The 23,182-nt window shown below is 35.5% G+C and overlaps 1 protein-coding gene across 1 annotated transcript in view; it reads left to right on the top strand.

Moving 5' to 3' along the window:
* The window catches only part of LOC140158554 (ubiquitin-like modifier-activating enzyme 6), a 57,488-nt gene that overhangs the window by 20,687 nt on the left and 13,619 nt on the right, over positions 1–23,182 (top strand). Inside the window, 13 exon segments of the mRNA XM_072181689.1 lie at positions 6,563–6,591; positions 7,702–7,796; positions 10,533–10,563; positions 10,566–10,727; positions 13,257–13,379; positions 16,213–16,336; positions 17,493–17,602; positions 19,008–19,141; positions 19,569–19,782; positions 20,188–20,255; positions 21,414–21,570; positions 22,533–22,610; positions 22,790–22,838. Of these exon segments, the coding sequence (XP_072037790.1) occupies positions 6,563–6,591; positions 7,702–7,796; positions 10,533–10,563; positions 10,566–10,727; positions 13,257–13,379; positions 16,213–16,336; positions 17,493–17,602; positions 19,008–19,141; positions 19,569–19,782; positions 20,188–20,255; positions 21,414–21,570; positions 22,533–22,610; positions 22,790–22,838 (1,374 nt within the window).

Raw genomic sequence — 23,182 nt, 5'->3', positions numbered from 1 at the left:
TTTTGGTCAAAAAAAGGTCAAAATTTTGGGGAAAAAGTCTACTTTTTCAAAATCTGCCCCCAATCCAAGAAAGTCCAAATTTTGAAAAAAGGTCCACTTTTTCAAAGTCAGCCCCCCCCCCTCTCAAAATAAATCCTGGTTACGGGCCTGTGCGCCATCGTTTGTTGTAGTCAATGCAGGTGGTGCACAAATACATGTCCCTGGCCTGATGGGTGTTTTCTTGTAAGTAAATTAAACTCAAACAACCCAGATTTTGAAACATAAATACTGCTTATTTTATTGCATAAAATAATTGGTTCACTAGATCTGCAATAAAGAAGACTTTACCAAGATTCTGAAACTACCAATTTGATCTGTTCTTCAGCAAAATACAGTAATAGTTTTGGATTTTTTTATTTTAAAACAAACAATGATTGAAAAGAAAACACATATATTTGTAGCTACATGTATATATCCAAATTGTTTGAGAATTTTTAATTTGATGGAAAATGGGCTAAAAATGGGCTTTTAATTTATTTTTTTTATTAATTGGCATATGGCATAACATAATGTCTTTAAAATATTTGGCGCATGTTAAAAACCTTACCCTCACTGAGCTGGTGATACATTCAAGTCATTAGTTGTCTAATGTTGAGACACACACCAACCTGTAAGAATTGTAATTTATTAAGTATTCAACAGGGATTTTTCCAATCTATTTTTGCTGTTAGCAGTACTTGCATTTCTCTTTGACATCTATTGAGAGTACCCAGACAGAATCACTTCCAATGCAATTCTTTACAAATAAGAGGCCCTGTATATTTGTTGTGACAGATAGAACTAAACAAGCTTTGTGTATATTTGATTTGAGGGTGTGTGCAAGCAACCAGAATTGCATGGTTTATGTGAATACATGCATGTTTTGTCAGTTTCAATTGGTATATATTTGTAGGATTGCTTTTATAATGTATCGGGACATTGTTAGAAGTATTAGCTTTACAGAAGTATTTTGTGATCCACAGCCTTACCCTCCCACTTTTCTCAAAAAAAGTTAAGATTTTATACTACTGGGAAGCTCTGGCTACATGTTTATGTGCAAAAAATGTCTTGCAGACTCATTCGCTTGGCGAAAATATCAAATTTGTATTACCTTGAACGAAATTACAGCACAGTTACAGTCTTAATACGCATAATCATACACATGACCATACATAACTCGCAAATGCAAAGTCTGAATCTACTGAAATTTTTGGAATTCATTTAAGCTTTTTTATGGATACTGGAAAATATCATTAAAAGAAGATGCTAGAATCACAATACCCCTTTAACTCTGGTTTCTCTCATCTGATTGGAGAGAAGGATACTTTTTAACTTAGTACATGTATGCATTGAGAATTAAAATCACTCAAGTCATCATCTAATAATTGCAGTTAACTTAACATCATTTTGGGGCATCATTGGGGTCTGGGTTAACACAAGGGTCTTAAGGTGATTTTGTTTCCATTACTTTTTGATCTAGTGAAATGTTTCAGTGTGCTAGCCACTCAGTGCATCTAAACACATAAATTTACATGAATGCCAGTACACTAGATGCCTGGAGAGAGGTTCACCAAGTCAGAGTAAAATAATTCAGATTCACAATAGACAGCATGGGGAAGAAGATTTTAAAGCAACACTTGAATCATTGTAGGAAATTATTTTCAATGATTTGCAGATCATAATTTATTTATCTTTTTGTACCGCTACACAGCATCCATGGTAGATATAAAGGTTCATCATTCATGCCTACCCATATCTCTTTTGAAGTGATTTGGGGCCAGACTCCTCAATGAATAATGTTATTGTGTGGGGTTCACCACTCCTCCAGTGTATTTAAAAAGCCGGTACCAATTTACACCTGGGTGTAGTGAAGCAAATGGGATTACAGGCCTTGCACAAGGACAAAACATGTTGGCTGTGATTAGCTCGAGATACTCTAGCTAAAATACAGGTTTACATTTACTATCTTACATTATCTTGCTGTATTTCAGCTAGAGCTCCAAACGACAAGCTTCCGGTTTTTTGGAGAACAATACTGTTACGTAAGATGAAGAAGAAACCCACCTCGGAGCCCGCCCTACTCATTATTTCATTGTACTTATTGCAATTTGCCCCCACACATTACGTAATCAACACAAAGCTTTTGTGAGGATTAGTGAGTGGATACGAAATTGACAGTGGAGGATACGAAGGACACGCCGATTGTTAGTTGTCAATCATGAATTGCCGCCACGTATTAATATTTTACTGCATGGCATTCCGCAAACACCAAGACAAATTATGCCGTATTTTTCCAAAGATCATCTCATATGAAGTAAGCTGAATGCGATCTGTACTTTTGTAACATTCCGATCGCTTTTGATCACCTATTATCGGCGTAATTTGCTTGAAAACACGTGAGTTCATGTTGTGTAAACATAATTAGCATAGACACAAATGAAATTTCGATGCAATACAATGCAATTTGAATGCGCAGCAGATCTATAGAAATAACGTTGCCCGGTTTTATGCAGAATTAGACCCTGTCTGGCTGTGATGTGACTTGAACCAGTGATCCAATGATTATGGGTCCAATCACTAAACTGCTAAGCCACTGTGCTCCTTCATAGTAGTGCCAGTATAAGCACTATAGTATAGTGTACATAGTGACTATGTATAGGACGGTAGTGAAATCTTTAGGCAATACCTGGCTTAAATTCTGACAAGAGTGCCACTTAGTGAGACGCATACATGTAGGGTCAATTTACAAGTGGTACACTGGATGGCTGCTGGTAAAATGAGAAAGTCAGAAGTGGAAAACAGATCGGTAGGGGAGTGGCCCAAATTATGGTCTTAAAGTAAATACATGTATCAGGCATGTAGACTTCTGCATATTTCCTGAATTCTGGAAGTGAAGCTATAAAAAATGATTCCGGAAAAGGGTGGTTACATTTAGAGACTCAAAATCCCCATGCATATTGCATAATGATATGGGAATCCCCATATTGGATTGCTATGCATAGGGACCAAACATTATACTGTGTACCTCACTTTTATTTTTGGTATGGCCCTGATATCAAATGATGATTGTAAGTTATTAAGTTAGTGTTTATGCGTTTAGCACACTTCAGAACAGCACGTTGCATATAATCTCAAATATCCACAGACTTAAAATCTAATTTGTGATATTTGTCAATGATGCAAAATTATCCTGAGGTTTCCTTCCATGATCAAACACAAAAATCATAAAGAGTCCTAGCTGTCCTGTCTAACTGCTTTAGATGGGATAAATCTACCAAATCTTTAGGCAGTGGCAAACCTGATTGCCTTCCGTGAGATATTCCGTAGAATTTACATAAGTAGTACACAGGAAGCAGCTTGCCTGGTGGTAAAATCACCAAGTCAGTAATGTAATTTAGTACACTATGAATCCAAACATGGCAATCTATCCGTCACAGTTCCTTATACCCAACATGCTTCTACACTTGACAGAATGGCGTTTGAATATGTTGGGTACTGTTACTCATACTCCACAAGTTGGGGTCATATATTATGAGCTATGTTTTTCAATGGAGGCTCATGAATGATGCCATTGGAATGAGACAATTGTAGCTCATCATGTTAGGTGTGCAGACAAACCAGACAGTTGGATTGTTATTGTAGTTACGCCTCAGCTGACATCAGTGCAAGAGCATCTTGATTAGTTTAACTGTGGTAGTAGCTTATAATGCAGAAATGGTGGTCGGCTGTGCGCTTTGCTTCTATCTTAAACTGTTAAGAGTAATAACAGTGAGATATAAAAGGGAATCCATGTGTACTGATCCTTGCAATTCAAGTGCATATCAAAATTGCCAGAGATTGTTGGTAACTCGTGAGAAGTTAGCATAAAGTTGCAAGAATCAAAATTGATTCTCACATTGGGCTATTCCAGTTGAAATCCACACATCCCCTATGGAAGATATGACTATATTCATACACACCTATTTGAATTTCAAATAGGGTTAACCTACCTGAATGGGTGACTCTTATCTCTCTGTGTGGGAGATAAATGCCATCCAATTCCATAGGGGGTGCATGAATTTCAACTGGAATAGCCTATTGCGTGACAAAATCTAGGGCTGTTAACTGGGGATATAGAAAACCTTACATTTATAACAGGTTGTCTATAAAGTTATATAATTCTTACTTTGGATCAGGGGTGTGATTTTTCCGGATTTCCGGATTTTTGGGATTAAAAAAAAAAAAAAAATCCGGATTTTCAAAAAAGAGCTAAATGCTTAACAGAGATGTCACATTTCCGAATTTTCAGTTCGAATATGAGAAAATCTCCAATTTTAAAATGAAAATTCTTAGAACCCTGAGTGGATGATTTATAGACACACTGTACTGTGCAAAAATGGTGATGCAATTTCTCATGTGTATGTGAATGATATGATACTGGAACTATCTATTCACAGATAATAAATGTTTTGATACTATAAAGTGAAGTATTTTAACAGTTTCTCATTTTTGCATTTTACCCCATGAAATTGCATCTCCAGTGGTGCTCAAGTGTGTAAAACCCCTCTGAGCTTTGCGGGCTTCGCCCCTCAACCCCCACCGGGCCGTTGCCCCTGGACCCCACCAGGGGCCCTTAAGCGGGCCCCTGGACCCCCCGCCGCAACAGGCGAGAGCTACGCTCGCTCCGCTTCGCAATTTCATTGCTTTGGGGGTTTTTCAGAAAGCACCAATCACACCCCTGTTTGGATATATGCATCAAAATCTACTCAATTCTGATTAATTTTCCTTTGAAAATGAGCTCCACAATGTCAGGCACAGTTGCTTAGGTCGTTGATCCTGGTATTCCACAAAGAAATTGATTGTGTTTGCTACTACACATCAGTTTTGCAAAAATACTTCTATTCAAGTTTTGTGTTATTTTTGATAGCAAGACAGTTTGCAATACCATGTTGTAAGTTTAACGAACACATTATGACACAATTATCTTCAGAGTAAGAATTTAGGAATAACTTCCCTGGCTTAGATTAAGAGGAAGGATAAAGAATTAATTAGAATTGAAGGGTTGTTACAATTTTAAAGATATATACAGGTTTTTAAACCTTAAAAGGTCTATGTCATGATTTAAATTATGTCATACCTTAATTGGCACAACTATAGACTACCGGTACTGCATAGTTTTTACATTTGTAGAGTATGCAGTAATAAAAAATAAAAAGAAGACTAACTAGACAGAAGTGGTATTTTAAGGTTGCCGATTTTAATATTCACACCGGCAAAAGAAAAATCAGCTTAGATGCTAAAACTTAAAGAAAATAAGAAGGAAAAAGAAACACATCATAAATAAAATAATTTGCATTATTATTTGCACATTGATGAGTCATGGTTTCAAGCCATTTTTTCAAGAGCCTCAAAGTGAATCTCATTCTTGGTTGGCCAACCTTTCCCTTTAACCCAATCAGATGACTGGGCATTGAACTGTATGTCTGACAACATTGAGTGCTTACATGGATGATAATCAGGAGGACAACATAAGGGTGATCTTGTTTTACATTTTGTGGTTTGCAAGATTAAATTAGCCCTTGCATCAGTGATTAATGTGTGAACAATGGGAAGAAAGTGATCAAATATTGGACAAAATCTGTGCAAAACTACTGTTTCCATACTTTGGTTTATAGAGAGTGCATATATGTAGGTAATGGGAATATTTACAAAATCCAAATAATAGCAGTTATATTTGATTTTGTTAAAAGGACTACACTTCCATTGCAGTATAGAATTAGCTTATATCACTCAGCGTAAGATTAGTTACCTATAATATCAATTTAGTATTGCTGTTATACTACGTATGCTATATACAGCGCAGGTTGTCATCGTATGGGCCATGGAGAGACAAGGGATGTTTCTGAAATGGTATCATGCACTTGCTGTGTAATTCGTTATTGATTCGTTCGTAATTTAAGCAATTGTGTGTATTTTCATAAGGCTAGGCAAATTTTCAAGTAAGTGAAGTGACTGCAATTAATAATTTGTATTCTTGAAATCCCCCCAAAAATGTAAGCAAAGTAAACACCTTTAAAAACTGATAGCTACATTGTTGGGTTTGTGGAGCAAATTTAAAGTAGTGGTCATCACTGGAACCCAAACAATATTCTAATCCTAATGCTAATCTTGACATCTCTTAGTCCTAAGCGTACCGTAACCCTAAATTTAACCATTAACCCAAATCTGTTTGGGTGATGTCAGTTCTACCATTTTTCACCCTGAAGTGGCAGTGACGTCGGTGCGCATTTCATTAGGCACAGCTTCAAGTAGCTAGTGGATGCTTGAAGCGCTGGCATATGCATGTACACACTTAAAGACGCCGCATAGATAGGCGTGCAAAGCAGCTACCTGAATGTGTTGACGTCACTGAAAAATATCGGGGTGAAAAATATTATAGTCTGTTTAGGACGATGGCTGTTAGTCTGAAGTCTTACCAGATTTTCTGCATGTTGATACAAATGTATGTTTTAGGTATATGGAACCGTGATAATTCATATTCTCAAATCTCAATTTGTTATTTCAGCCAAGAATGTTGTACTAGCTGGAGTCAGGGTAAGTTAAATAATAGAATAATTTAACAAGCATTAAAACTCAAGCCTTGACCAACATATTATTGTCCTGGTTATTGTTTCCAATGTTTAACACCAAAAGTAGACAGTATTGATATCAAGATAGAAATTTTGCCACTTTATATTGTAAATTAATACTCAAAATTTTGGAAAATAACATTGGCATTTGATGTTCTGTCTATCAATATCTACACGCAAGGGGTTGCGACTTTGTTAGAAATAAAAGAGTACAAACCTTGTTGTGCTAATCTCACTAACATTCCCTGTAGCTGTAATCAAAAATTACTTGGGCTGTGGCTGCTAGGCCATGTGTCTAGCTTGCATGCTAATGATTTTTACTAGGGCACTGTTATGGGTCTGAGCTGAACAGCACATTAATGTTCTCCCTACTATACATTCAGGGTAAAATCTGCATGCATGCGTGAGACACAAGATGAATAATGAACAAATAATTGCACTTATTATTTGGGAGGCGGAATGTCAGATTGGTTTGGAAATTGTACGTGAAGTCGGCCAATGGCATGTCATTTTCATTGGGATCAATTCAGATATTGTATTCAATAAGTATTAAAGCTGTGGTATGGAGAGAGATTTTCAGCAATTATTATGTTTTTTGATAAATATTTCAAAATCTTGAGTTCAAGTCAGCTGTGGTTGGATCTCAGCAGGTCTTCTACAATATCTTTGAAGATTACTTATTTTTAAATATTCTTAAATTACATTAACGATTCAAATACATATACATATTCTTCATTTTACAAATCAATTTCTCTCAATCTGAGTCCTGAACAAAAACTGATGTAATAGAATACACTAATCGGCAAATGCGCAAAATGCAACTCTGTGAAAAGCAATTAACAAAAAATTGTAAGAAAGCCAGGCCTTAAAAAGCCATTTTTCTTATTTGTAAACCAGAAAAGGATGCAATGCCATTGGATTTTGAATAAATAATCATCGGTTGCATACACATCTATTAATATTTCATTTTATAAACAAATAACTGCAGAATAGATAAAAAGTGAAAAATAAAGCAAAATAGATTACTTTTGTAGTGTTTTAAGGTTATGATTATAATCTTGTATTATATTTTTAGTCATTGACAGTCCATGACACCAAGACAGCAACCTTCAAGGATCTGGGCACTCAATTCTTCCTCAGAGAAGAGGATGTCAAAGCCAGCAAGAACAGGTAACTATCCCCACATCCTGGAGGTCTAGCATTCATCTTAGATTTGTGGTAGGAAAGTGTGGTAGAGTGAATCTTGAGTGAAAGCTGATCATTTGAAAGTGCATCTTGAGGAAATAATTGTTAAGCGATCTTTGGAACTAAACAAAAGAGACATCTAAGATTATGGGACCAAAGCAAATTGACTTTTGAGCCAATATTTTCACATCTTGGGAGAAGTTGGGGGAGAACGGTTATCTTAAAAATCTCATGCACATCCAGGTCTACATCGGCTCTATGTGCCATTGTTATTTGTCATTCTTAGTCAGTGGGAGTGGTCTGTTACATAGACACATAATCTGATTGGACACTCGCATGATTTTGGGTGTCGTCTATCAGGCTGTAGACGACCCCACGTCATCGATAACACGTAACCAGCGTTGGAAATAGCTGGTATCGCGTAGCAAAATGCTACACAATTTTATCAATTTGTTACAAAATTATAGGAGTTGAGTAGCATGTTTATGCCATAGACTTACACACTGAAGTATGTGAATATACCAAGAGAAAAGTAATGAAAGCAAATTTGCTACGCATAAAAAATGCTTTATTCCAACACTCCACGTAACACGCTCATAGAGGTGCGTGTATGTATCGCGTTGTATGTGTAGACGCAGTGCAAAATACTCACATGCGCTAGCAGTACGCGCAGCAAAAGATGTGCACCGGCATCCACTACTCAAAATATTGGACCTGCCTGTCGTCTATCACACGGTAGAGGATAGTCAAAATAACAATTCCTATCGTTTATTCTCTAATTGATATTTGGATAACATCAGAAGTTAGATTATTGTTAAAGAGCCAAAGGTACAGTCTTTACATATCACTTTGGAGGCAAGTTGTCCAGATTTGGTCAGGATCAAGTGAAAAATAAGGTGTAAGAATTACAGTGCATTGAACCAGGACAGTTAAAACATGATCTGATATGGACTGGAAATTCATAATTCTGTCCATGCCCATTTCGACCTTATCCTTGTAGATAACATATATTCTAAATCAATATAAAACATTTTAAGTGAAATATTTTATTACTTATGAAGACACTTTCTGAAAGTCATGGATCAGTATCAGAGTAGAAAGTAGATGCCAAGTTTAACACCCACAGATGAAAATGAAATGTGTGAATTGAACCCCAGGTAGGCAGTTACTTACTAGAACAGCATATGACCAGGTATTATAGCACACCTACACTTGCAGTGTTAATGAACTGTGTATTTGATATGAGATGCAGAGGAACACAAGTGAGAGTCAAGACGTAGGAAACAACAAGCGTGTTTCTTTTCACAGGGATTTTCATACTAACTGTGTAAAAGAAAATAGTATAAGATTATACTGATATAAGTAATGTTATGCAATGTTGTGCAAAGGTACACAGGAAGTGAAAGGAAGGAAAGATCAGAGATCAGAAAACTAGATGGTTTTAACTAATTGTAATATTATCCATGGGTCTTTGGGTGAAAGTGGAATTTGTGAAAGTTTTGTGGTAGGTTTTTATCCTTTAGGCCGATCAATATGTAATAATCATAGGGAAGTAAGGTAACATACAAAACCACCTGTCATGCTGATTGAAATGTCATTTAATTTAAATTTAAGTTGAGTGGAAGGGAAAAATACTGCAAACATTTGACTTTTGGTAGGAGGGTTTGGTGAAGTTTTAAAATTATTTAGCAACCACTTCAAGGCAGTTCTGACATTCTTATACCAAAACAAATTGTGTTGAAGAAGGGCTTTAACTGATCGCATGTCATAACTTATAATGAATGCTATTTTAACCACTGTGTGGGTAACAAGGTATACTGGTATTGAATTATTCATGGTCTGGTCCGTTTGGTACTATGTTGGGTCTTAAAATAATAAGGTGTGAAATGTCCACTCAGGCTTTTAACACATAGACAACCTTGAAGTTTAAAAAAAAATCAGCTGTGTGTCAGGTGACTTGCATCTCAATGTGATTATTTATGCAGTGTGGGGCTTTAGCCATCTCCCACCTTGATTCCAATCTAAGAAAAGAATGTGGGTACATATATGTTTTACAATGTATAGCAATACCATATGTTAACAGGAAATGTATCCTCATTGGGGGAGCAGCATGACTGTTTAGAATTTGATGTGGTGGGTTTTGATGAGGTGAAATAAAAACCCTAAATTAATTGTGGTAATTTTGATTTATTTGGTGTAGAATGTATTCATTTAAACAAGGGTGCATGTTTTTCACAATTTTTATCAATCAATAGTTCAATAGACAAAAAGAGAATTTATTCTTATTTTGCTTTATAAAGCAAAAATATATCTAACAATGGCCCATAGGATAGTAGGCCAATATATATCTGGTAGTGGTTACCACTTGCACCATGGTTTTGTTCAATCGCACCGTCTAAACGAAACATTTCTTGGGTGTTACATTTTACTTGCATAATGAGAAAAATATGAGCTTTCTTGAAGTTTCTGATTATACCAAAATTTCACTTTTGATGAGGAAAATGGGTGTTGTCTGAAATATTGCAAAATTAAGTTCACATAATTACAAAGAATGCAGAACTATGGCCTCTGTATAATCGCAAATCAATCTAGTTTTACAGGTAGATCTTATTTATTTGATGTCCAATATTGTTGGTCTTCTGATGTCCCATATTAACCATTTTATCCTTTCATCTTCGCTAACATTTCATTTTGTTTTGTAAAAAAACCCAATCTGTCCAGGGCAGAGGCAAGTGTGTCGCGTCTATCCGAAAGTTGAATCCTTACGTGACAGTGAAGTCATCTACCCAGGAGTTGACTGCAGACACGGACTTGACGTTTCTATCAGAGTTCAAGTGTGTCATCATCACTGAGGCACCTTTGAGTCTACAACAGAAATTAGATGAATACTGCCGCAGCCAAGAACCACCTATCAAGGTAACAATGATTTGTCATGCAATTAAATAATATGACTTTTAATTAGCGAAAGAAAATTTTGCATTATTTCCTATTATACAGCTGAAACAAATGATCATATAGTTGGGAGTTATGGTTCCAGAGACATGATCATTTTCACAAAAAAAACATCTTTTATTTCCTATATTTCATATGCTGACATCTGGTCTCATTATGCTTCATAACATACATTGCTAAATATTTGAAAAATGTGGAAAATGTTGGTTACATTGCTGCTATGCTATTTCGTTGGAAACCGCACCCCCTTGGAATTCCAACCAAATTTAGCAGTTTTAGCCATTCAAAACAATTTTTCACCCAAAAATAGTGGAAAAGGTGTGGAAGGTACTAAAATTCTAAATTAATTATTTGTTAAAATCCAACTAGATTTCAACATTTTCCATAGACTAGTTCAACTGGAATTGAGATTATAAGTCATCATCCACAGAGGTGATGATTTCAAATGGAATAGCCCATTTTCATCATATTTTTACAAGCTCTATGGTTTAATTACTCCCCATTTCAGAAAAATACAGCACTTATTTTTTGGAATTAAAAAATATTGTCCTGTTTTGCCAAATGAAACATAGCTAAATTGTTATCCTTTAGTTAGTTCTAACTGGCAGTGAAAGGCAAATTTTAATATTTGGTTTAAAACCTATAATGGAAATAAGGGTCAAAAACATTCATTTTAGGGCATATTTTATATGCTGTGACAATCGACCCCAAAGACGTGTACAAAGACTAATTTCAACTTATGCATTCTAAGTCTGGAAAACACATTTTTTAATATTTTTATAACCAATTATCAAGAATAATATAAATACAAAAATAATGAGCTAACTCTTAAACTATTCTCAATATTTGGAATGATTAGACTTGTGACTACAATTGTAAAAGAACATGCACAATTTTTTTTATTTTTGAAATTGCAAAAATATTAAAATTTGACTTTTATTGACAGTTAGAACTAACATTTTTAATTCCCAAAATTCAGTGCTGTATTTTTCTGCAAGTAATGCAAAGAACATCTGTAAACATGCTGCTCAGCTTTAACAAACTGTCCAGACTCAATAGCATGAAAGCATGTAATTTACATTGAAAATTAATGCAATTAAACTGTTAAGTATGCCAAGTGTCTTAATGAAATCTAGAATAAAAAAAGGTCTAAGCATACAAACTTCAGTCTTACAAAAATAGCTGCCACTTTAAAATGAATTCCATTAATCACTAGGTGTAGACTAATTGTATAACTGAATCATACGAATGACATTTTAAAGCATTCTCGCTCAAAAATATATTGATCAAATTGGTCAAAAGCAAATAAATATAGGCAGCTGTAAATATATCTTTTTCTCACATTTGCAAAAACACTGTTGAAAATCCTATATATTGTTTATTTAAAATACACTGTGCTGTGTTTTTCAGTCAAATAATAGTATTCTTCACATGGTTAGTACACCCTTCCCTCCCCCCTGCACTTTTTCCTGATTTTCACAAATGGGCGTTAGTGGATTGAGGACAAGCAAACATTGTTTTTGGCATGCTTTATTTTCTACACTAGAAAACATCCTCCCATAGCCAGCTGTGCATGTTGAATGGAGACAGTTGTCCGAGACGGAAACAGGCCTCATATATTACAGTATACTATGCTTCAGAGGCAGTAATCTCAAAGGGATTTGATTCAATATTTAAAGGAGAGTGGTCTGATTCTGTTAAATCATGTTGCTAGACCTTTTCATTATCGAAAGACTACCTCCCACACAAGCTCACTGCAAAGTGTAATTTTTGTCACATGCCATTTTAAAATTTGCTTTAAAGTGGAAAATAGGGGAGTAAGATGAAAGTCAGACCATTCCCCTTTAAATGGCTGTGTGTTCATAGAGGCACATATGCAAATGATTAAGGGATATGAACAAAATATCTCATTGAAGGCCAGCAGGTGGGTTGGTATACGTGCAGATAATCATGCAGTATGTTTCTAACATGCTTTATGTTTGGGGAACATGTCTGTGAAGGTATAAGAAATGCCCATAAGGGTGTTTGTTAATACAAAGGGTGATTCCATGGTAACTCGCAACACTTTTTTGCTTCGCTTTTGGTCAGAATACTGTGGTTGTTATATTAGATGCATTATATAATGTAGGATTGATGAAATGGTGAGATATTTTATTATGTTAGTCAAATCCAATTATTAAATTTACTCAGAAATTCTTAGCTTATGCCATCTTGCCATATGTCTCAATCACAGATGGTACAGATTCAAAAAACGGGTTAAAATATCTGAAAGTGGTTTTCCAAATAAAGTGTTGGATGCGTGCCGTTAGACCAATAGGCCTATAAATAAACGCCATATTGTAAATGTCTTCTAACTTTCAAAAATCTGCCTTGCCACTTAACAATAGTAGACACTCCATGATAGACGACTACCTTAGGCGTTACAATCTCTGTACCATTACAAGCCTGTAATTTGATGACAAGATTAACCGATTTCCTTCTTTGTCTTTGCAGTTCATTATGGCTGATGTATATGGTGTCCATAGTTATGCATTCTGTGACTTTGGTGATGAGTTCACTATCATGGATCCTAATGGAGAAGAGCCAAAGGAATCTTTCATTGCAACAATTACAAAGGTAAATACAATGGTGTGGTTCAAATGCTTGCAAACTCTCTTTTAAATGTATGTTTTTTTCATTCATTCTGTGTCCCCATAATAGGGCTATCAATCTCAGTGTGTTTATTTTTCCAGACTAAGACAAAGGCATCATGTAGGACTCACATGTTTTGGCCACCCTTTACAAAGTTGAGCATTGGTGTGTTGGAAAGGGTTTGTTGAAATTACTAAATCAGGAATATCAACTATATTGAATCTGATTTTATGAATATTGTTTGTCATGAACAATTAATGTGATCTGTAACTAAAATGGTACAAATTCAGCTTAGGTTTTTCTTTTCAAAATGCTATGCTTCAAATTCTACAACAATACATGTAATTTTAATTACATTATTATTGATAATCTCTTCATGTAGAGATTGCAGAAAAGTGGGACATAGTTTAAGCAGTGTACAGAGGAAAGGGCACAATCCAAATTGATTTCTGCCTACAAAGATGTAATAAACTCTGACATTCTGCATTCCTCGTTTTCTCTGTCTGATATTAAGAAATTAAATGTTGTCTACATAGTAGCTATGAAAACTGTTCTTTATTTGTATACAAGTGAATTTGTTTGCACTGCTAGCTGGAGATATAGGCACGGTTAATCAGATCTTGCTTGCCTTGGGGTATGTGGCAGTAAACGTCCCTGGGTGGTGAGAGGCCTCCGCAAGGAGTTTGATTAGACTGTTTGAAAACATAACATAAGTAAATTTAAGACTGACATAAGATGATATCGAGATGATATGGGAATTAATTAGGTAACAAAGAGCAAGAAGTGATTGATATATTTTGGTCAAGAATGTGATGATTTACTGATTGATGCTGTGGATTTTGACAGTATGAAAAATCTTGTTTGGTGACTATATGCAATTTGTCTATGCATGTGTGATGGGAGAGTTTGTTTGTGTGTCTGCATTTAGGGGCGTGTTTGTGATTTTACTTGTTCATCTGTGTGTCAATCTGAAATTGTTGAACTTAAGATAATAAAACTTAGATGACATCTTTATCTGTATCTTTTTCTATGGAATATATTCCTCATTCTGGACACAATCCTCCAGGAGGTAAAGATACGTTTATTTACTTTTGATTATGATGTTTCATTTGATTTGATTATTTACTGCAATGAAGTAAGGCTGTGACCTATCGGGTAATGACGTATTCGGGTACCGAGGTAAATTTCAGGCGGGTAACTGGTACCGAAATTGCAAAAAAAAAAAAAAAAAAAATTGAATTTTGCACATTGTTTTGTCATTTTAATATGAAAATTGATACATAGTTTTCATGTCATACTCTATTAATGATATCAAAATGCATTAAATTTGAATGCATTTTGATATCATTAATAGAGTATGACATGAAAACTATGTATCAATTTTCAGATTAAAATTATAAAACAATGTGCAAAATTCAATTTTTTTTTTTTTTAGGTCAACCATGATCCTAGCATTTAGGTCTAGGTCCAGAGACCCTTTTTTATTTTTTTTTTATTTTTTTTTTTTTAATTCGGGTAATCCGTAAATGGAATTTGTATCCGGGTAGGGAAAAAACGGCGGGTACCGAATATCCGGCTTGAGTCACTGCCTTACAATGAAGTGTTTCTGTTTTTGTTATTGAGCATTTCATCATTTGTTAAATATAAATTAATGCATGTTTCATTTGACTGCTATTTTGAAGTCTTTGAACAGAAGTTTTTTTATTAAAGATGCTGTTTTTCTTAACATAACATGTTTTAGTTTATATTGCACTTCTCATTGTTGATGAGTTGCTAGTAATTGCTTATTCTTAATGCATGTTTATACTTAATAATTTGAATTACTGCATGTATACTTAATTTGGACAATGGGTAGAGAAAAATACCACCTGAAACATGTTTAGTGTCAATTATTATAGCAGTTGATTTTCTGAGAACAAACCTGACATTTCTGTTATTTAAATCACTCAGAAAGAACATGAATTGAATAGCAGCACTCATATCTAATTTGCTGTATGTTTTTAAAGCTGTATACAGTGATGTCGGGGAGAAAAACACATTGATATTAACATATTCATAGACATTGTTGAAATAAGCTTCTCATAGTCATAGTTGATAGTAATAGCTTTTTCTCAATTCATGTTTACAAACATATTTTGTCCTATAATTTGGTATAAGTTGGTAGAGAAAATCCAACTTAAAACATGTGAAGTGTCAATAGTTACAGTTGACTTAGAAAAGAATAAATTTCTGTTGGGTAAATCACTCAGCAGGTGGTAGTAGTTGTGGTGAGGAAGATGAATTTGATAGCACTCGTGTCTAATTTGCTCTGTCTGTCTGTCTGCTTTTAAAGCTGTATACAGTGATCTCAGGGAGAGGAACAGAACATTTTAATATCTACCAGAATAGAAAGCACAGAATCTATATATCTATTCTTCCGTACTGAATGTGGTTTAAAAACAACTTTGCTGTTAATATGTTGCCTATTGCATGCTGCTTTCCATTCTAAAGGCATCAAGTTTGCCGAGGCCTTGTGACCTTGACATGGTACTCAATAAATCACTAGGTTTCTTTTGTTCTTATTTCAATTTGCGATTCAGCTGTTCAATTAAACTCACCCAGAATCATATGCTGCTCTTTTTTGTCTTTTTACCTTGATACCAATTAAATTTGACAAAACTATCAACCTCGCATTTCTTGATTTGGTTTGTTAACATCTTCATTATATATTTGTGTTATTGGCTTGCTTGCTTGTTTCCTTATTACAGTTTGTTTTGGATATATCATAAACTTCATAATGACTTGATGTATTTGATCTTTTTGTGATGTTTTTTCACAGGAGAATCCTGGCGTAGTAACAAGCCTTGACAACAGGATGCATGGATTCCAGGATGGTGATAGTGTTAGCTTCAAAGAAGTACAAGGCATGACAGCATTGAATGGTACCACAAGACCAATCAAAGGTAACAATTACTGGAAAGTTATTCCTTTTTGATAGACCTAATTATAAGTGGATTTTGAAGGGTTATGAATGACAATAGTTCTCAGGAGAGAACTTCAGCGGTCGTAAATTTGGTGCAGTTACTGGCGTATACGGAAGTGGGATTCTGATTGGCTAATTGAATCACGTCATCATCACATCGGCACCTCGTTCGCTGGTCAAGCTGCGTAGCAATGCATGACCTTGTTATTTTTATGCGATAATCAGACACGGCAGACGGACACCGCTGAAGTATTTGCTGAATCGGCCCTGATTTGGTAAAATGATCTAACTTGAAATTAAAATCGCTCTTTCGAGAAAAAGAGCTTTAAAGTTTGAACACTTGACGTTTTTCTTTTTGAATAAAATAAATTATTAAACAGATCTAATGTCTTAGAAAATATAACAATCTCATTATTTAGTGGCATGGTGGTGATTTTAGGATGTCACCAATGGAAAGAGCGCCCTCACATTACCCATGATATGGATTTATCTCAAAATGTCCCAATTTCAAGTTAGATCGTTTTACCAAATCAGGGCCGGAATGGTATAGACCAAAGTGGGATCATTATCTTGTGAATTGCCTTTTTGGGATATAATGTTGTGTTTTGAAGTTTGAATCAGTTATAAATTCATTTTGTATTTATTTCAAAGTTTGCAAAGTATCAAAGTTTGCAAAGTATCAAAGTTTGCAGTTGGGTCAATCTTGATAAAAAAAAAAAGCACATGTCAAATGTTGTCCGATAATGCCCTTAAGACATGCATTAGTCGCAAGACACAGATTGTGCACTAATCGGTAATGGAGATACGCATCCTGCACAAGAACAAATAAACACAATGGGAAACTATTGCATGTTTATTTGTTCTTGTGCAGGATGCGTATCCCCATTACCTATTTTACTTATAATTATACTGGGGAAACGATTAAGCATCAGTAATGATCTCCTTCACTTGTGTACTTTGGGTTGAACTGTTCATTCTTTCTTATTAAATATATTCAGTTTCCTCTTGTAGCAAGCAATCGTTTCCCATTGTGTTTATTTTGTTCTTGTGCAGGATGCGTAATATGCATATCCCCATTACCTACTTTACTTGGTAGATATTCACCCACAGATATGATATCATTATCTATTTTCCAGTATTATCCCCTTATGCATACACTATTGGTGATTTGAGCGGTGATGAGTTTCAACCTCATGAAACTGGTGGTATAGCAACACAAGTCAAGATGCCCAAACCGGCAACATTCGTAAGTGCAATGTTCTGTGTGTTTTATTCTATAGCAAGAAACTTCAGTCTGTAAAAATTATACAAAGATCATTATCACAATTAACTAATGTTCCTCATTTCACCTCTCTCCTTTTTTCCTTCCCTCTGGTATTCTTATTCTTTTCCTCTCTGCCTTTCTTTTGCCTTCTTCCTTTATTATCCACATTTCTATGATTTGAATTTTTGGAATATTGAGAGAAAACACTCTGATTGCAGTTTTAAGTATAAAGTATAACGTGGCTATGTTTATTAATTGCACCCAGCCTTTTTAATGATTCCATGTACAAGGGGGTATCCAAAAGTTTTTGACATCACCCAGAAGTGAAGGAGCTATATCCATGAAATTTTGTCAGTTAAAATTAAAGTATTCAATAGTAAAATGGTCATAAAGAGTTAAAATATCAGATGATTAGTGACAATAAAAGTAATTGAATGCAACATTATCTTGCATAATTATAACGGCTCAATTTAATACTGAACAATTCTGATTTTGGAATCTACCTGTTTATTGATAGCGAACCCCGAAATTTCGACTATGAACTTTGAATTGTAAGCAGAACTTTACCCCCTGGACTTTGCTCTCTAAAAACACACTGTCAAGCATACTTGTTTATCAGTCCATTAACCACAAGTACGCGCTAGATGTTTGATGAGAGATTAACTTCCGCGTCAACACAAAAGCGCCGCAAATACCACAGACAGTTGTTTACGGTGTAGTTAATGGTAATGGCGCGGGCCCAGACGATTTAAACCATAGCGAGGTATGGGCGACCAATCACAAGGCAGATCCATTTAAAGATGCATTACATCATGGCCAATTTTAGTTAGGCCAGAAATTAGCCTAACTCTCCATAGAGTCCTGTGTTAAAAATCTTAACCGCAAGGCAATGTCAGTAGTCCACTTGGGAAGCTAACAAACAGAGGGAGTAGGGTGACTGATCAGATGTGAAAATCTATCAATTGTGCACACATTAATTAAATCGGAGTTTTAAGCTTAAATACAATATCCAGAGTATGCACAATGGGCAAGTGGACTACGGGGTAGTCTAGTGATTACACTGACAAAATTTCATCGATATAGCTCTTTCACTTCTGGGTGATGTCAAAAACCTTTGGATATCCCCTCGTACAAATTTCATTCCACATTTTGTATGGAAGCACTGCCTCACTCAAACAGTCCTTGCAGGGGAGGCAAAATGTGACAATATGATTATCCGAATTCAAGGGTGCTATTTATCAATGCCTCAAAATCTCCATGGGCATTTACTACAGAGCGTTATAAGTCTATTATTCTCTCCTGCAGTATTCTTCCCTATTGTCTTCAATGTCTCAGTGCATTCAACATATCGTAATTGGCCTACTATTGATCTCTTTTTATTTTCCAGAAATCCCTAGCAGTACAACTCAAAAGTCCGTGCACTCGTCTAGTAGATTTCACCAAAGACCCCAATGCAAGTCATCTAGCCATGTGTGCATTGCTTCAATATATTGATGAACACAAACAGCTGCCTGCTGTAAGGTAAATTACCCAGTCACAAAGGGGCCTTATTTTGTAGTATCTATTATTTGCAATTGTCACAATCAGGTGGCTGAAAAGATTTGGTCATTTTCTTAATTTTCTTGGTAATCTTCAGATAGAAGTGCTACAATGAATGACCATGCACTGCAAGAGACTGAAGAAATGCATGAGAGTGTAAAGTAAATTTTTATAAAGCCTAGAATATCTAAATTCTGTTCAGAAATTATAGCATGTATGATTGTAATGAGAATTTGGATTGAGATAAAGTTAATGTGTTGCTTTATTCATAGCATGTCGAACCAGCAGCGTTAGACAATATACATTTCTGCTTTGTGTACAGCATATCTTTCAACTGAGGGAAAATGCATACCTAATGCAGTATTTACACTGAATAAATATTAACAAATAAATACTTGACTTTTTGTAGGTCTTCAGAAGATGCCCAAAAATTAATTGCCATAGCAACCAAACTTAACCAGGAGTTGGAAAATGCAATAGAACCACTGAACAATGACATGATAACTAACCTAGCCTACACATCACAGGGATCATTTGTGCCTCTCACTGCAGCAATGGGAGGCATTGTGGCTCAGGAGGTATTAAAAGCTCTCACTGGAAAGTTTACTCCTCTAAACCAGTGGGTAAGTCAATAGAAAATGACAATTAAAATGTTAAAATTAAACTGATTAAACTATTCTCATTATGTATAAAATATGATCTGATCATTTTGGTTTTATATTGGGAAAAGAGCATGCTTTATTCTTAGACTATTTCAAGTATAAGTACCCGCGGAAAGAGGTGAAAACCCCAGACCTCTCAATCAAGTTAATCAATTAAATCAATCAAAAAGCAACAAGTATCAGATGATGTGATTGTATTTCTCATGGGACGTAATACTGACTTCAATTGATGAGAGAAATCACTGATGATTTATGCATCTAATTTGGTCACACAGTGCATACAAATTAATTTGTAAACATAACTGCCTCATTGCAAACATAGGGACATCAAGTGTTAACTTCATTTCATAACATTTTATTTTCCAGTTATTCTTAGATGCTGTGGAGATTTTGGGAAGTCAGGATTCCATTCCAGCAGAATCTTTCCAACCTAGGTAAGTCAACCACAGTAATAACAATAACATTTTAAAATAAATAAGATTGCATGGCAGTGGCTAGGTTTCAATATGTGATGCCCAAAACAAGCGTAATTAGTCCCCAAACTCATTTATGTGTTTGTAACAAAAGCAAAACTGACATTTAAGTTTGTGTGCCCATCTGTGACTTCAGAAGTATCCATATCAATTTGAGGAAAACTGATGACTCTATCATAATAGCGGTCACAGTTTGTATTAGAAATAAATCACTGTTAATCAGAAGCTAGTATCAATTGTGCAAACACTACCAGTAATTTGGTTGCTGACAAAATCGCAAAGGGACTTGTGATCATGTAGCCTTGTAAACTAATCAACATATTGGCTACAGTCGGTCTACTCTGAAGTACAAAGTACTGGCGCGGAGGCACACATTGTGCCGACTTTGAAGGCACGCATACCTCCGCAGAGACACAGCACTGCGCACTGCTTACGTGCTGTATACGCGAGCGTTGTCACTTTGTACTTCAGAGTGAACAAACTGTAGTCACTTTTCCAGTAGAGTAAGCAAAAACACTGCACAGGTAGCTACTGCATAATTTGATACAACCATGACTTGCACATGTTCCAGATATTATATGAGCCCTAGTATAGTGTTTCTGTCTCATCCACTGCACAGGTAGCTACTGCATAATTTGATACAACCATGACTTGCACATGTTCCAGATATTATATGAGCCCTATTATAGTGTTTCTGTCTCAACAACTCTTCTCAGAGTGATAATTGTGTATCTTATCCAAAGATATTATACTCAAAGAGTACCAACTGAAATCACACCACATGTAACATTATAGTAAAGCAGCCATCTATGTTTGTCGCTCATGTATGCCATTTAATGTACCTCCAGCATTTATCAGCAAGAACCAAAAATCAAACGATAATTTGTGTCATTGAGCTTGAGTGTTTCAAGGGTTTGCTGATTCAGCGCTGACTTACAGCGTTACACACAGAACGCATACAACTACACACTTTGACGCAAAGTTTGCAGGGTGTATAGCAAAATAAACCAGAGATACATTAAGTGGCCTCCATGAGCGACACACAAACATGGCAGAGTCCGTACTCTTTGATTCTACCTCACTGCTCCATCAGATTGTACATATATTTCTTTTTCACAGGGGAGATAGATATGACTCACTACGTATATGTGTAGGAGATGAAATGGTGCAGAAGCTGGCCAATCTAAGGCTATTTATGGTTGGCTGTGGTGCTATTGGTTGTGAGATGATGAAGAACTATGCATTATTAGGAATAGCTTCAACAGACAAAGGAAAGGTAAGTCAAGGTTTAGGTTGAAAACTTGATTTGTCCCATCAGATCTAGATTGAGGTCCCTCATGAACCAGCATGGAAGCAGACAATTGAACTAAATCATGACTTCTGATTTATCATACGCATATCAGATATCTGAAGAACATATTCAGATATTCATAGGTATTACTCAGTGGCATTAGTCAACTATGTATCATTCCACTCAGTGACATGACTAATGCAAGATCACAATACAGATACTCTTTGGTGACTAAATAGCTGATACATGATTAATCAAAGGTTATGCATTGTTAAGTCCCACATGGGCGTGCTTTGTTACAATTTGTATTATTGATATAGGATATTGCATCCACAGCTGAGCACAATTCACACACTCAAGAGGTAGTGTGCCCAGAACACACAATACTCCCAAACTGAAATATTAGGCAGAGTATATTTGTGATGAGGTTTGTGGTGGTACAAAGTCAAGAACTCAAGATTAAACCTTTGTTTTCAGGAAAGCATACTGAAAGATAAACCATTTTTATTTTATCTATAGAAAGTTAATGAAATATACTAGCTTTTAGAAAAGATAGAATCTTTCTTGCTCTGTTTGACACTTGCATCCTAAGTTAATGAATTATACTAGCTTTTAGAGAAGTTCAGACTTTTCTTGCTCTGTTTAACGCTCATATCCTATTAATGAAGCAGGTCTTTGCGCCGAATGAAGCCTTGATGTGTAGTTGACAATCAGATTGTTCCGATTGTGGGACGATTGAATCGGCCAATCAGAACTCCACCTTCATGTTAAGGCTGTGTATGCACACCACGGACAAAAGAAGTCTGACCTTCTATGAAACCTAATGTAGGTAATGCTATGAGGATTTGTATTCATGAAGAGATGGTGCCCAAAAAGTGAGTGAAGTTAGTAATGAGATGATGATGATCCATTTTTTTATATTTTTCCAATTGTGTTGATATTTACAGATTACAATAACAGACAATGACTTGATAGAGAAATCCAACTTGAATAGACAGTTTCTATTTAGACCTCACCATATACAGGTAAGAGTGCTAGAATACACCGGTGTGGTACATCCACACTATCCTTTCAATAATTCAAATCAGTAAATTCTTTGAAATTTGACTACAGGGATGTGTTATTTTGTTGTGTATCATTTTTTGAACACATTTGACAGAAACATTGTTTATCCAACACATAGTAATTTGTCACTTTATTTCAGAAACCTAAATCAGAAACTGCTGCAGCTTCAACAAAGGAAATCAATCCTGGTAAGAAATACAAGGTTTTAGAAAATAAGGGTGCTTAATTGTTATTAAAGCGTGTCAGAGCCTTCAGGCCATATTTTTCCAGTTTGGTACTTTTGCTTAAATTATACAATTTATTTCTGCGGGTAATACTCTGATCTTATAGGAAATGTGTTGAGGAAGCCACTGCTTACATTTATATTTCCATGCATATGGGGAAAAATAAAACTCATTACAGTGAAGTGAACTTTGGGATCTCATGTACTGAACCCATACCTTTCACTTTGTGTGTTTATTATTTTCCAAATTTGAGCGCAAACACTGCTAGCTCAAGGCACAGGGCTGCACCATAGCACCTGGTGTTATGG

This window comes from Amphiura filiformis, chromosome 8 (assembly GCF_039555335.1).
Source record: "Amphiura filiformis chromosome 8, Afil_fr2py, whole genome shotgun sequence".
Lineage (NCBI taxonomy): Eukaryota > Metazoa > Echinodermata > Ophiuroidea > Amphilepidida > Amphiuridae > Amphiura > Amphiura filiformis.
Note: the sequence above shows the minus strand (reverse complement) of the source record. Positions and strands in the feature narration are given on the sequence as shown.